A 16,448-nucleotide genomic window follows, 5' to 3' on the forward strand; every position below is an offset into this window, starting at 1 on the left:
CTTAACACATTTTTTAAAAAATTATGTTTCCTATTGTTTAGAGACAGCTCCAATTGTATCCCCTCCAAAAGGACAATATAAAACATTTAAATGGCAATGAATTGAGGTCACCAGACAAAGCTATGTGATAAACTGTGTGAAGTACAGTTCATAAGGGAAATTTCAAAGAGTCCAGAAACCATAGCTAGAAGAGACCTCATATTATCATCTGGTTAGGCCTCCAGCAACATTAGGCATTATAGCGACTTGGAGACAGTACAGAATAGTGGCCTTTGTAATACTGCAGATGAGGCTTGGTTCCTAATTCTGTCATTTATTAGCTTGTGAACTTAAAGAAGCTATTTTAACTTTTCTGAGCCTCAGTTTCCTCATCTATAAAATAGAGATAATAATATTACCTACTTCAAAGAATTATAGTTGCTGAAACATAGTATGAGTTTAATAAAACATTTTTTATTATAATATATAATTATTATGTTATTTTTATTAGCACATTAGACTTTATTATACCCATTTCACAGATGAGACAACTGAAGCCCAGAAAATTTCAGAGGGACTTCTCTGGTGGTGCAGTGGTTAAGAATCCACCTGCCAATGCAGGGGACATGGGTTCGATCCCTGGTCCGAGAAGATCCCACATGCCACAGAGCAACTAAGCCAGTGTGCCACAACCACCGAGCTGGTGCTCTAGAGCCCACAAGCCACAACTACTGAAGCCCGCGTGCTCTAGGGCCCACGTGCCACAACTACTGAGCCCGCGTGCTGCAACTACCGAAGCCTGTGCGCCTAGAGCCCAAGTTCCGCAACAAGAGAAGCCACCGCAATGAGAAGCCCGTGCACCTCAACGAAAAGTAGCCCCCGCTCACTGCAACTAGAGAAAGCCTGTGTGCAGCAACGAAGACCCAACACAGCCAAAAAAAAAAAAAAAAAGAAAGAAAGAAAATTTCAGAAATTTGCCCAAGATTATGGAGTGAGGACTTATAAGGATAGGAGCTCTTTTTCTTCCCAGGGCAGAGCTCTTTTCACTTCATTATGCTTCTATAAATCAATAAAAAACTGAAGTCTGCAAAAGAAGGATTTTCAGTAGATAAATTCACAATCAAAGGAAAATCAGGAACTTCTACCATTCAGGTCTCCCTGTCTACCAAATACTACTTCCTATTCAATCATATATGCACACCTTTCAAGTTGAGTTTTGTTTTTTTTGGTTTTTTTTTTAAGGATTTTGGAGCTTTGATGTTGGCTCACCTCTTAAAATAACTTGCCTCAGGCCTATATGGTGTTTTAGAGTTATAGAAATGTCAGGTAGAATGGCCATTACCAAAAAATCTAGAAACAGTAAATGCTGGAAAGGGTGTGGTGAAAAGGGAACCCTCCTGCACTGTTGGTATGAATGTAAATTGATACAACCACTACAGAGAACAGCATGGAGGTTCCTTAAAAAACTAAAAATAGAACTACCATATGACATAGCAATCCCACTTCTGGGCATACACCCGGAGAAAACCATAATTCAAAAAGAGACATGTACCACAATGTTCATTGCAGCAGTATTTATAATAGCCAGGACATGGAAGCAACCTAAGTGTCCATCAACAGATGAATGGATAAAGAAGATGAGGCACATATATACAATGGAATATTACTCAGCCATAAAAAGAAACGAAATTGAGTTATTTGCGGTGATGTGGATGGACGTAGAGTCTGTCATACAGAGTGAAGTCAGAAAGAGAAAAACAAATACAGTATGCTAACACATATATATGGAATCTAAGGAAAAAAAAAAAAAAGGTCATGAAGAACCTAGTGGCAAGACGGGAATAAAGACACAGCCCTACTAGAGAATGGACTTGAGGATAGGGGGAGGGGGAGGGGTAAGATGTGACAGGGTGAGAGAGTGGCATGGACATATATACACTACCAAATGTAAAATAGATAGCTAGTGGGAAGCAGCCGCATAGCACAGGGAGATCAGCTCGGTGCTTTGTGACCACCTAGAGGGGTGGGATAGGGAGGGTGGGAGGGAGGGAGACGCAAGAGGGAAGAGATGGGAATATATGTATATGTATAACTGATTCACTTTGTTATAAAGCAGAAACTAACACACCATTGTAAAGCAATTATACTCCAATAAAGATGTTAAAATAAATAAATAAATAAATAAATAAATAAGGAAAAAAAAAGAAAAACAAATACTGTATGCTAATGCATATATATGGAATCTAAAAAAAAAAGGAAATGGTACTGATGCGGCAGGGCAGGAATAAAGACATAGACATAGGGAATGGACTTGAGGACACGGTGGGGGGGGCTTGGGAGGGGGAAGCTGAGGCGAAGTGAGAGTAACATCGACATATATACACTACCAAATGTTCAATAGCTAGAGGGAAGCAGCAGCATAGCACAGGGAGATCAGCTCAGTGCTTTGCGATGACCTAGAGGGGTGGGATAAGGAGGGTGGGAGGGAGGCTCAAGAGGGAGGGGATATGGAGACATACGTATGCATATGGCTGATTCACTTTGTTGTACAACAGAAACTAACACAGTATTGTGAAGCAATTATACTCCAATAAAGATCTATTTTAAAAAAAGTCAGGTATGTGCCATTCACATAGATTATGTAATTTTTAGTTTTCTAACGACAAGAAACTGCTCACTTGGCAACTAGATTTCTATCAGCACTGTGGAAAAAAGTCTTAAGATTTTTTTTCCAACAGTGTACTGCTAGATAAAAGCTATAGTCAATAGCATTTGGAAACAGTTATAAGCCTTACTAGAGTTCAGTATTAGTTACATAGACCAGTGGGTTCACTTTTGGAGTGCTATATACATGGTATACAGCTTCTTTTTTTTTTTTTTGGCCGTGCCGCGCGGCATGTGGGATCTTAGTTCCTGATCAGGGACCTAACCCGTGCCCCCCTATAGTGTAAGTGCGGAGTCCTAACCACTGGACCGCCAGAGAATTCCAGTATACAGCTTCTTAAATGGCAGGACATAGAACTTTATCAAAAAGAATCAAAAAAAAAGAGAGAAAGAACAAGAGATGGTCCTTATTCATAATAAGACCAAGAATAAGAGTGGATAGTATGCAATAACCTAAAATACAGATACAGCTGTAGATTCAACATTTACCTAACACCTATCATATAATAAGCATCATGCCAGGTATTGTGAATACAGGGGTGAAGAAGAAATGATGCCTACCCTCCAGGAACCAGCACAGTAGGGAAAAGACTTATAAAGGAGATGGGGGAGGGGGAATAGAGTAAAATGAAAAAAGCCAGGAAGAAGCATTGTCCCCAGAAGAATCATATTTCATTTGGCAAGGAGCCTCAAGGGTGCTCGTACAGATTAAATAGCCTAGAAACTTGACCCCTAGGCTTGTCAGTTCTGTAAAAGCAAGCAAGGCTATTCAATCTCAGTCTTTATTCCCAGCCCACCTCATTTGCTTCAGCCCATACCTCGAGAACAAGTGAGATTCCCTGCTCTACTGCACCCTCCTTTAGAAGACTGGGAGAAGAGAAGGGACCAGCTCTGATCCTGGAAAGCCTGTTTTTCCCAGGAACTTGAAATTCCAATCCATAAGAAATCTAGATTTTGTTTGCAAGACTTATAGCTCAGCAAAAGAGCTAGGGGGAGTCAAGAATTCCCCTAACAGCAACCCAAGTTAAGGCCATTAGAAGAGATGTCTGATCTTCAAGGAACCTCTGGAGAACAGAAAGGAAAAAAAAATTGTTTTCAAGGAGGATGGACTTGAGCTCATGATGCACCATAAGTAGAAGCCTATAAGAGGCTATTCTTCCTTTTTTAGAATGCTTACAATAAACCAGAAAAAAAGGAAAAAAGAAGACAAATGATTATATAAATATGTTGGCATTTTGGTAATAAAAATAATTTTTTGTATTTCTTTAGCATATCCTTTCATGAAGACCAAGGTATTTTAAACTGATTATTTCATTCAGCCTAAAAATAGTTCTGTGATACCAAAAAGAAAGAAATAGGTAAGAGAGATTAAGAGGTACAAACTTTCAGTTGCAAAATAAATGACTTATGGGTATGAAATGTACACTGTGGGGAATATGGTCAATAACTATGTAATACCTAAAAAAGAAACAAAAACAAAAAACTATGTAATATCTTTGTATGGTGAACTATCATAACTAGACTTATTGCAGTGATCAGTTTCAAATGTACAGAAGTATCCAATCACTATGTTGTGTAACAGGAGCTAACAGTGTTATAGGTCAATAATTCAAAAACAAACTCATAGAAAAAGAGATCAGATTTCGGGTCATCAGAGGTGGGTGGGGGATAGGAGGAATTGGATAAAGGCAGTCAAAACTTCCAGTTATAAGATAAAGTTATAAGATAAACAAGTACTAGGGATGTAGTACTATACAAGATGATAAATATAATTAACACTGCTGCATGTTACAAATGAAAATTGTTAAGAGAGTAAATCCTAAGAGTTCTCATCAAAAGAAAAAAGTTTTTTCTATTTCCTTAATTATCTATCTATATAAGATGATGGATGTTCACTAAACTTATTATGATAATCACTTCATGATGCATATAAATCAAATCATTATGTCGTGCACCTTAAACTTAGACAGTACTATACGTCAATTATATCTCAATAAAACTTGAAGAAAACAATTTTTTAATAAATTAAAAAATAATCATTTTGACTTTTACCCACTCCAAGCATACTTTATAAAGAAACACTACTCCTCAAAGATATAATCTGTGAAAGATGTCCTGCCTCTAGAAATAATCTTAAATCATTAAGTGATTGACACAGCATCCTGTAGAAAGAAAACTGCAGAGGAATATCATCCTAAGCATTTCCATAAAAAAAGCCAGCCAAGAAAAACACAGGCTAAAGGAACACTGACTAAAGGAAATCAGAGTGAATATTCTGAATAACAGGGAAAGTTAAAAATTATAAGAGGAACCTAAAAACACAGATCTAATAGATCAAAAAAGCAGTAGTTGAACTTTTATAGTTATCACCACTCATGAGACTTATCATTGGACAAAACTAGCTGCACCAAAGGCATGTTCCAAAACCTGTTTGGGCAGCCCTCAATCAGTCTACCAAAACTGAGCATTCACTACCACTACATAATCAGCATTGCCCTGCTCTACTTTTCATGCATCTTGCCTGCTTCCAAAAGCCTCCTCTGGGCCCACGCTATAGGCAAAGCACTCATGTACTTACTATTCAGTGAAGAACCTGGCAATGCCATATTGGCTAATATCTTCCTTGTTCTCTAGCAGCTGGCATACTGCATCCTCCATATATGTGAGGACATGGCGCTGGGCTACAAAAAAAACAAACAAACAAACAAACAAAGAGAAAGTGAGAGGGATACAAAAAAAATGTCCTTCCAATCCCAGTAGGCCATGAAAGTCAATCAAGGTGTTGGTTCTGTTCTAGGAAGTGGACTGGAATAGGCAAATCAAACTTGCTGGCCCTAACTGAGCTAGTCTCAATAGGTAGAATGGGAGATGCTGTAGAACATAACCTATTGCCATGTGATTGGCTGTTAGTATTCATATCAACCCTTCACTCATTTCAGTGATTAGGGTGAGGAGCTTTAGCACCATTTAGCAGATACACCTGGGAATTCTTTCTTCCTACCTCCTTCCACCCTCTTCCACTTCTGCATGTCCCAGAAATTTATCCCAGGGAGTTATGATTCTATGCCTGAAACATGGATGATCTGACTGCAAGGAAAACTCAATTCTTTAATTAAAAAAAAAGTCACTGAAAAAGTTTAAGGACCATGAAAATTTCAATAAAGTTGTCATAAGTTATTAACCTTGGTAAATAATAAGACCATGAAATCTGTGTGGCCCAATTTATCAGAAATCATGTTTTCTACATTTGTTGTGACGAGTAAATGTGTGACTTAATCGTGGGCTTGTAATACAGGGTGTGATGAGTATTAGAATTAGACAGACCTGGGTTGGAATCATGGCTCTGTCTGATAGCTTAATCTTGGATAGTTATTTAACCTGCACCTGTTTTCTTCTTTATCAAGTGTGGAAAGAAACATTATTTAATTTAATTAATTAATTTATTTATAAATTGAAGTATAGTTGATTTACAATGTTGTATTAGATTCTGGTGTACAACAAAGTGATTCAGTTATATATATATGTTCTTTTTCATATTCTTTTCCATTATAGGTTATTACAAGAGATCGAACATAGTTTCCTGTGCTATACAGTAGAACCTTGTTGTTTATCTATTTTATATATAGTAGTTTGTATTTGCTAATTCCAAACTCCTCGTTTATCCCTTCCCCCTTCCCCTTTGGTAACTGTAAGTTTGTCATCTATGTCTGTGGGTCTGTTTCTGTTTTGTAAATAAGTTCATTTGTACCATAATTTATTTTATTTATTTTTATTTTTTATAAATTTATTTATTTATTTTTTGGCCGCATTGGGTCTTCGCTGCTGCATGCGGGCTTTCTCTAGTTGCTGCAAGCGGGGGCTACTCTTCGTTGCGGTGTGCAAGCTTCTCACTGCGGTGGCTTCTCTTGTTGTGGAGCACGGGTTCTAGGTGCACGGGCTTCAGTAGTTGTGGCACGTGGGCTCAATATTTGTGGCTCGTGGGCTCAATATTTGTGGCTCGTGAGCTCTAGAGCGCAGGCTCAGTAGTTGTGGCGCACGGGCTTAGCTGCTCCATGGCATGTGGGATCTTCCCGGACCAGGGCTCGAACCCATGTCCCCTGCATTGGCAGGCGATTCTTAACCACTGCACCACCAGGGAAGTCCCTGTATCGTATTTTAGATTCCACATATAAGTGATGAAAGAAACATAATTTAATTCTTTCTCAAAACGTGGTCAATCAACTTCTTGATCTGAATCACTTGAGACACCCTGCCAAAATACAGATTGATCATCTGACAATATCTCAGTCTTGGTGACCTTAAAATTCTAACTGGAGCCCAGTAATTTTTCACAGGTACCCTTGATGTTTCTGATGTAGTTTAAGAATCACTGGTTAAGAACTTGGGCTTTGGAGTTCCAAGACACTTGAGTTCCATTCTCAGCCCCACCAAATCCTAGCTGTGTGACCTTGAGCAAATTATTCTGCAAGCCTATTTCCTGTGGATAATAATACCGTTACTATTCATAAATCACAATACCTGGTTTTCTTGATAATATATTTTATTAAAAGCCTATGTCAAAGGGCTATTGGAGGTTTACTTCAGTAATACAGCAGAGCTTCTAATATAGCAGGTGCTCACCAAATGCTTGTTCCCCTTCTCTGAGTTTTGTCTTTAGGTATAACAGTGGTATCCTGACACACTTCATATAGAAACTTCCAATTCAGTATTTCCATTTACCAACCTATTTTTTTTAAAAAAGCAAAACAAACAAAACAACTTTCGTCTGGAACAGTAAGAACAAAAAACCCAAAAGTAATAAATATCCTGCCAAAAAGCAGTTCCACAAAGTTGCTACTGAGATGGGCATTTGCCTCTTTCACATTTTCATCCTTCAGGAAAATATGAAAGAATTACCTAAAATTTGTAAAAATAGGTACTTCAGAAAAACATTCCTGAAGTCCTGGTAGTTTAGTGAGACTTATAAAGCAAATAAGTTTATCTACCCAAGCTGTACTCAAGTGAGTCTTTATTTGACAGTGGTTACCTAAAGTTTCACCATGTTTACACCAGCCTAAAGTCCAGATGAATGACATGTTTACATTCCATGACTTATTCTATCAATATGAGTGCTTCCCAAAGCTAACAACTATCAGCTACCACAAACATTCTCTAACCCTGACCCCAGAAAAAGATGTGAAAACAAAACCAGTGCTTCATCAACAGTTCATCCAACTGGAAAACTATTTCGCTAAGAAATGGCCAAAACTGACAGTGAAGTTGTGAGATAATACATGACAATCTCTTGGGACTTGCCTGGCAGTCCAGTGGTTAGGACTCGGTGCTTCCACTGCTGTTGGCCCTGGGTTCAATCCCTGGTCGGGGAACTAAGATCCTGCAAGCCACGTGGCATGGCCAAAAAAAAAAAAGACGATTCCTGGCATTAATTGTTTTATAATTAAGCATATATGAAATTGGGAAGAAAAAATGGCTAAACCAACATTAAAATCAGGTATACTTTCACCTCTGAGTTTCCTTCCCTTATTCCACTCACTTATCCTGGTCTTACAAAAAGATTTCTTCCTTGGGCTACACAGGCTTTTAGGACTTAGATCTACCTAAGGCTACTACAAGACTAGGGGGTTTTTTTGTTGTTGTTGTTTTGTTTTGTTTTTTGGTTTGGTTGTTTGTTTTGTTTTTTGATGGTAGAAATGAAAGAGCTCTACTTAGAAGCAAATCCTGCTGCTTCTCCTCCCTAGCTCCAGGGACTAAAAGTCAATGTGAAAGCTCTTTAAGGGAGAAATGTTTTCAGAGCAGTTAAAATCCAAGTACTTTCGTCCTCCTCAAAAAAAGGAGGACTTTTCTGGAAAACAGACTTTGCATGAGAAAAAAAAAAAAAAGCAGGGGGGGAGAGGGGAAACGAAAAAAGAAAACAAATATAAATAAAGGACTATACCTATTTAACATTCAGCTACCAATCAGACATTTAGAGTTTAATATTACATATAATAATGATAATAACAGCTCTACCAATTTTGAGCACCTGTGCTACTTACTGAACAACAATGGGCCAGAGACTATGCTAATTGTTTTACATGCATGATTTTATTTAGTCTTCACAACAATCCTATGATAGATATTTTGATCATGTTTCTGTTTTACAAATGGGAGAACTGAGATTTATAGAATTAAAGTAACTTGCTCAAGATCACACAGCTAGTGAGAAGAGAAGCCAAGATTCAAACCAAGGTGTGTCCTACCAAGAACCCATGCTCTTAACACTATATACCACACTGCCTCATCACTGACACTTTATAATCAGTTTTAGAAATAAATATGATCTTCATTTTACACAGAGCACAAAAGCAGGGGTGTATGTTGATAGTAAAATCATCTGAGAGATGTGGTCCACTTGTGTCCACGTGAATTCATATGTGTGTATGTGAGTGTGTATGTGTATATCCTGTCCCCACCTGCATAGGTATGCATGCTAATCAGCATTTGTGTGAAGTTAAAACTTGTCCCCAAATTTCAAAGTTTCTTACAAAGAACCACCCCACCACAAAGTATTCACCCCACCCATTCCTAGTTCGGAAAGTAGAAACAGAAAGCCCTAGTGCTCTTTTCATCTGTGGGTGAAGCAAAGGAGCTAAGAAGAGCCAGCAGAGGTAGGAAGAAGTTCCTCCCTGAGAATTTCACACAAGCCAAGTGCAAAGAGCTCTCTCTAAATTGCTGCTCCCTAGTGGTTTCCTTCATGTGCAGCTCTTATCACTCCAATGTTCCTTCTGTGGTTAAGGGTACCACCCAGCCATGGAAAATCCTTGTACTTTACCAAACTTCAGCGAGACAGAAGTTCAAAGCTCTTGTCTGGCAATAAAACATGGAGGGTGTCATTTCATGTTACTTTTTAAATGCAAAAGAATAAGCTTTAATTTATGTGAATGATTAAAGAATAAAAACTGCACACCTGCACCCCTGGAGGGCAAAGATATCTGGGCACCTTAGCTGCCCTCTTGGAAAAGGAAAAACATTTCAGATTGGCTTTTCCTCTTCTGCTTTGCTGTGATTTCCACAAGACCAGGATTAAGTTTTCTGACATGAACCAATATGCTCTACTGTTCTGAAATCCACACTAAGGCCCAAGAGTCCATGTCTTGCTCAGATAGCATCACTCACAAGGTTCATATAAAGATCATACAGTGTTTACTTATCTTTTACTTAGATATTTCAGTGCAGTGTACTGAAGCTATAAGTGCTTATCTCAGACTGCACTGCACTGAAATATCTAAGTAAAAGATAAGTAAATACTGTATGATCTTTATATGAACCTTACGAGTGAAAGCAATTGTGGATCAGAAACTTCTTGGTTCTCCGTTGAATCACCTCCTGCTGATCACTCAATCTCTATATACCACAGTCACTCTTGCTGTAAAATGGGTATGACACTAAGAATATGTCTAATAATAAACTGCTTCTTTAGAATACATTTGATATACACAGAAGGTAACATATTAATGATTATGTTATTATTGCTACATACTAATTTTACAGATTAAAACAACATAGCAATTTATTGCAATGGTTAAGAACATGGGCTCTGGAGTCAGGCTGACCTGGATTTGATTTCTAGCTCTGGTGCTTATTAGCTGCGTGACTTGAAGCAAATTACCTAATCTCTCTGCCCTTTTCTGTAAAATTGGGAAATAATACCTACCACCTAAGGTTGTAGTGAGGAGTAAATAAAATAACTTATGTAATAATCTTAGCATAGTGCTTGGCATATAGTAAATATGCAATAAACATTAGCTATTATGTTTATTATTGTTGTTTTATTACAGTTGTTACTACATATCCCTCCCAGACATCGCAACTCACAAGACATTGGGTTTCAACATTAATGAACACCAAGAGGCCAACCTACTATAGCCCCCTACTCACTTATTTAAAGTTCTGCTCATCTAACCAAGGATGTTTACAGATTATCTTCAAGGATTCCTGGGCTATATAAAACCCTACACATATGATAATACACATAATCTATACCCATTTCAGCTATAGCCTTTAAACTTGTGGGAAGCATTCACTTATTAATTGTTAATGACTCAGGAGGCTCTAATTTATACGGGTAAAGTCCAAAACTATTTCTTTTTACTCTCTTCCCAAGCATAAATACCATCAAAGCATTAGCTATTTATTTTGCAATTAAATGATAAGGGGTCCCATTTGAAAATTTTTGCTTGACAGGTTATCTACGTCATTTAGACCACGCATTTTATTATATTATTATTTTATACAGAGCCCCTGTATTAGAATAAACAAGTTTCCCTAGAAAATATTCCCATAAATTACAATATGTGATATTAATAGATAAACGAGCAAGAGCAGTATAAGTGAAAAGCGGAGTATACACATATATTCAACTTTAAATCTGACTTTCTTCTCCCTTACCAGAGGCCTTTTGAGACACATTTTTGTCTTTGAAGCCTCTTGCGATTTAGGTGCTGGCTGGCACAAATAAGTGCTGAATTAAATTAACACTGTTCTCTGAGATTACAAAAGTAACCCTGTTAACCAACGACCTGTCATGTAAACTGTTTAGAAGCTTCAAGTTTAATATCATATATAAATCACTAACATGATATAGCATTTGATCTTGTGAAGTACATATAGATAGCTTAATGGTTTAAAAAGTTAATAAACCTCTAAAACTAATTATTTACATCCTCCATCTTTATTGGTATGTCCTGATCCAGGGACACAGTATGTTCTGGTAAAATATTTTATCACCCATACAAGACCATCTTTGATCTTAGACCACACTAGACCAATTTCCTTTGACCAAAGGAGATGGGGAAATGAGGAAAACCAGCACATGCAATACTTATACAACCCAGTGAGGTAGGAAATAGACTTTTTTGAAGCTCAGAGAGGTTAAGGAACCTGCTCAGTCTTAAAAAATGGCTGAGCTAGAATTCAAACTTAAGATTTAACTCCAAAGCCCATGCCCTTGCACTTCAACCCTAGCTCTCAAAAACAAAAACAAAACAAAATAAGAAAAAGCCAAGAACCTACAATGTGTCCCATTTTACATTGTATTATCTAGAAAACACTGGCTCTCCATTGTTAATACTAGAAAAGAAACTTCAATTGGTAAATCGGATAAAGTATTGGCATGATCTTTAAACTTAAAAAAATGTTTATTTATAATTACATATTTAATTATTTTTAAAGATTCAAACAATATAGAAAAAGTTAAAAACCAATCCCAGTTCCCAATCAGTTTGGTACTCATACTTTAAAAAATATATAAACACAGTTTGTGAGCTTGGTTTTGTTTTTAAGTAAATGACATATACTTTTCTGTACCTTACTATTTTCACTCAACCATGTTTGGAAATCTTTTATTAAACAATATGGAATCAACTTATTTACCAATGGTAAATACTTCTCTGTTGATAAATACTCAGGTTGTTCCCACATTTTCACTATAGCAAACTGTGCTGGGTTGAACATTCTTGTACTTGTTTTCCTGTGCATACGTGCAAGAGTTTTTCTAAGGCAGATATCTCAGAATGGAATTGACATGTCACAGAATGCACATATCCTCATAGTTTTTTTTTTTTAGTTTTATTGAGAAACAATTGACATACATTACTGTGTAAGTTTAAAGAATACAGCATAATTGCTTGATTTACATATACTATGAAATGATTATCGCAATAGGTTAAGCTAACATCCATCTTCTAATATAGATACAATAAAAAGAAAAGAAAGAAGAAAAGAAAAAAAGAAAAATTTCTCCTTGGATAAGAGCTCTTGGGATCTACTCTCTTAACAACTTTCCCATGCATCATACAGCAGTGTTAACAACAGTCATCATGCTGTACTTAACATCCCCAGGACTCATTTACCTTATTCCTGGAAATCTGCACCCTGTCCTACCATCACCCCCACCATCCTCCTATTCTCCCTCCCCCAACCCTCTGCCTCTGGCAACCACATGTCTGATCTCTTTTTTCAGAGTTTGGTGGGTTTTTTTAGATTCCACATATAAGTGAGATCATAGAGTATCTGTCTATCTCTTTCTGACATTTCATTCAGCATAATGCCTTCAAGGACCATCCATGTTGTTGCAAATGGTAGGATTTCCTCATTTTTTTATGGCTGAATAATATTCCAGTGTGAGTGTGTGTGTGCGTGTGTGTGTATTTTTTCCACAACTTCTTTATCCATTCATCCATCAATGGACACTTAGGTTGTTTCCCTATCTTGGCTATTGTTAAGTATGTTGCCATGAACATGGGGATGTAGGTACCTTTTCCATTTTGTGCTTTTGTTTCCTTTGGATATATTCCCAGAAGTGGAATTGCTGGATCACATGGTAGTAGTTCTATTTTTAATTTTTTGAGGATTCTCTGTACTGTTTTCCATAGTTGCTGTACCAACTTACAATCATAACAACAGTACACAAGAATTCCCTTTTTTCCACATCTTCATGTTTACTAGATATACACAGTCGCTTTACAAAGGGTTATTCCAATTTATACTCCTCCCCACCATAAGAAAATCTGTTTTCACTATGACTGTTTTCACTAAGGCTTTGTGATTTTTGCCAATTTAACAGTTATAAAATAGTTTCTCACTGTTGTTTTAATAGTTTAGTCTTCTTAATTACTTAATTAAATAAAGTTAAGCATATTTTCATGGTTACTTGTATTTCTCTTCTGTGAATAATCTGCTAATATCCTTTGCCCATTTTCCTCTCTGGCTGTCTTTTTTCTTTCTTGATTTGGAGGTTTTTCTAATTCTCTATATGTGCAAATATGGGTTTTCTACCTTATGGGTTTTCTTTTCATTTGTTTATGGTACCTTTCATTGCACAGAAGTTTAAAATGTTGATATAATCAAAAGTATTTATCTGTGCCCTTTGTGTTTTGCGTCTTGTTCAAACAGGCCTTCTGTACTCCAAGTGTATAAACCTATTACCCTATATTTTGTTCTGGTATGATATTTAATTTAAGCTAATTACGTCCCTTACCAAAATTGTGAGTTCACAATTAACATAGTATAATACAAAAAGAAATTTAAAACTTGTGGTGGAGAAAAATAAAGTAAAAGTGTTAACCCAAAATCAAGCTTCTCTAAACACTAACTAGCTCTGAATATAAAACAGCTGCATGTCAAGTTTTACTTTGGGCCCCCAGAAAAGAACTGTAAATGAATCACAAATTGCAGATCAATATCTTGAGAAATATCCTTTATATAAATGCAGGAGGCCTCCCTCTTTTAACAGCTCTTGATCATTACAGAGTTTGCTTAATGGTAGCTAAACCTATAAATATAATAAAATGACAGCCAACATTTATTAAGCTCTCTATGCAAGACAGCATTCTAAGCATTTTATAGGTAATAATTCATTTACTGCTCACAACAATCCTATGAGATGGGTACTTTTATTATATTGCCATTTTACAGGTGAAAAAAGGAAGACTCTGACATGTAATTTACCTAAAAGTTAAAGGGCTGGTAAGCAGCAGAGACAGGATTTGAATCCAGGCCTTTGGTCTGCACTACACTGTACTGCAGCCCTTAAAGAGCTATGGAGCATATGTATCAAATGGAATTTTCTAAGAACAAATGTACAAATTAAGGAAAGATCTTTTACATTAACAGTTATAAAACAGACAAAACTAATACATTGCATTTGGACACCCAAACCACCACAGTGCTGCTATACAGCTAGTCAAACTCAAATACTAAAAGATAAGCCAGGAGCAAAGAAAGCATTACACATATGTTAACATCACCTGTGACAACCAGAAAACAAGAGGTGACTAAAGGTCTTTATGTAAAGTAGAAGACAAAAAACTAAAGTCTACTTCCTTCAACCAACGGTGGTATTGTAAGTTAACAGCTGAGTCCCTTGACATTCAAACAGTTTCTAGTCAACCATTAATCCTCCCCTCTCCCTTCTCCTTCCTAAAACTGGTGGGGTTTTTTTGCGGGGGTGGGGGGGAGAGGGGCAGATGTCAATTAAGGCTAAGTACTTAAATCTTATTGCTTCAGTATTTCCAGCCTAAATCTCATAATACAGAATTAGTACGTTTGAGTCTTGCAATTTCAAGTGCCAGAAACTACAGAAATCTTTTTTTCTTTTTTTTTAAGGAAGCTATTACAGAGATCCAAACTTAAAGCACTCAGATAGCTGACCATAACAAAATGCACTGCCTAAATGCAGAGAAATCTAAAGTAGCACTTAAGTTTCCCACAGTTATGATCTATGGGACACATGAAGAATCCAAGTATTGTCATGACAAAAGCTTTGCAAAAATAGTTACTCGTAGAGCAGTATAGTTATCAAATCAACTCCATAAACATTCACAATACCATTTTCCAGAAAGCACCATGAGTTAAAAAAAAAAAACCCTATAAATTGACAAACATGGAGCAAATCATAATGTCATAATGTGCTACTCATAATGTCACGTCAGGCAGGGAAGTATTAATGTTATAGGGTGAAAATTAATTGTGCTACATAGTCATTAAAGGTTGTAGCCTTTGTGGCAAACCATGCATTTACAGATTATCAGCAATTATGTTTGGTAATATGCAATTTAACTATGAATATACAGATTAGTGATATTAATGCAGCAAGGTACTAATGCAACAAATTATCAATTACTTGACATTTTACATTCAAACTATTTCATAAAAATTAGTTGGCACTCACAATAACTCATAAAACAGCAACAAACAGGGTCTCATTTAATCTAGTGGCAGAAAGATACAGAAGAGTTCTAATTAAAGGCAGCTGAAAACTCATGGGCTTAGAATTCCCAGTCTTCTCTCTTCTGATTGATACTGCTTCTGTATGAAGGTGGAGATTCTTTTTCAAATGAGAGTCTCACATGTCAAATCCCCACTCAGAACTATGTCTACACCCTGCTTATGGGATATGGCTATAATAATGCTCAATAATCCCTTTGAGTTTCTATTTTTGTTATGAAAGTAAAGGATGCTAACACAGATATTTGTAGATGCCTAGAGGCCTAGGGCCAAAGTGCACAAAAGTCATATGCGGTGAATGACTGGAACAGCATAGGCTAGACAGAGAGGCCCTAGTTTAGTTTACACAGAAAATTCATGCCATCATTTAACATATCATCTAAATTAATGGTGTGGGGACTTCCCTGGTGGTCCAGTGGTTAAGGGTCCACGCTTCCACTGCAGGGGGGGCAGGTTCGATCCCTAGTCAGGGAACTAAGATCCCACATGCCACATGGCATGGCCAAAACTTAATTAATTAATTAATTAAACTTTTTTTTAAATAAAAAAAAAATAAATGGTGTAAAACACCAAAGTGCCCTATAAAAATATGCTTTGGATCTATTTTACCAGAGCCACATAATTTTTGATTTATTACTCAAATGAGTAATGGAATGTTGGAATGTTGCAATGTCCAAGCCTACCTTTCCTGCCAGGCTCAACTCAAATGCCACCTGGTCAGGAAGCTTTCCCTGATTATCTCCCAGCCAGAAACAACCTTCCTTTTCCTGAACTTCCTAAATACCTATTTTAAATATTTCCAATGGCACTTTCTACTTTGATATAGAGTTATTTCTGTTACACGTGTTACCTCCTTTGTTAGACTTCCTGCTCCTTAAAGACAGATAGGTACCATAACTCATTTGTCTTTTATCCCCTATAACACTCAGGATCATTCAGTGTCTTCCACATACCAGTCATTCAAATATTTACTGAATGAGTACATAAAATGTATCACTATTTATAAACTGTGGTGTTATTCTTTATTCAACTCAACCATT

The 16,448-nt window shown here is 36.8% G+C and overlaps 1 protein-coding gene across 3 annotated transcripts in view; it reads right to left on the reverse strand.

Annotated features, from left to right (window-relative positions):
* The window catches only part of CSTPP1 (centriolar satellite-associated tubulin polyglutamylase complex regulator 1), a 202,422-nt gene that overhangs the window by 159,694 nt on the left and 26,280 nt on the right, over positions 1-16,448 (reverse strand). For 2 of the 3 annotated variants that reach the window (XM_007181174.2, XM_007181173.2), the window contains exon 2: positions 5,222-5,324. The exons of the other annotated variant lie outside the window; for it this stretch is intronic. In XM_007181174.2, the coding sequence (XP_007181236.1) occupies positions 5,222-5,324 (103 nt within the window). The remainder of the gene's footprint in view (positions 1-5,221; positions 5,325-16,448) is intronic. 3 annotated transcript variants of the gene reach the window in all.

This window comes from Balaenoptera acutorostrata, chromosome 9, assembly GCF_949987535.1.
Source record: "Balaenoptera acutorostrata chromosome 9, mBalAcu1.1, whole genome shotgun sequence".
NCBI classification, from domain to species: Eukaryota; Metazoa; Chordata; class Mammalia; order Artiodactyla; family Balaenopteridae; genus Balaenoptera; species Balaenoptera acutorostrata.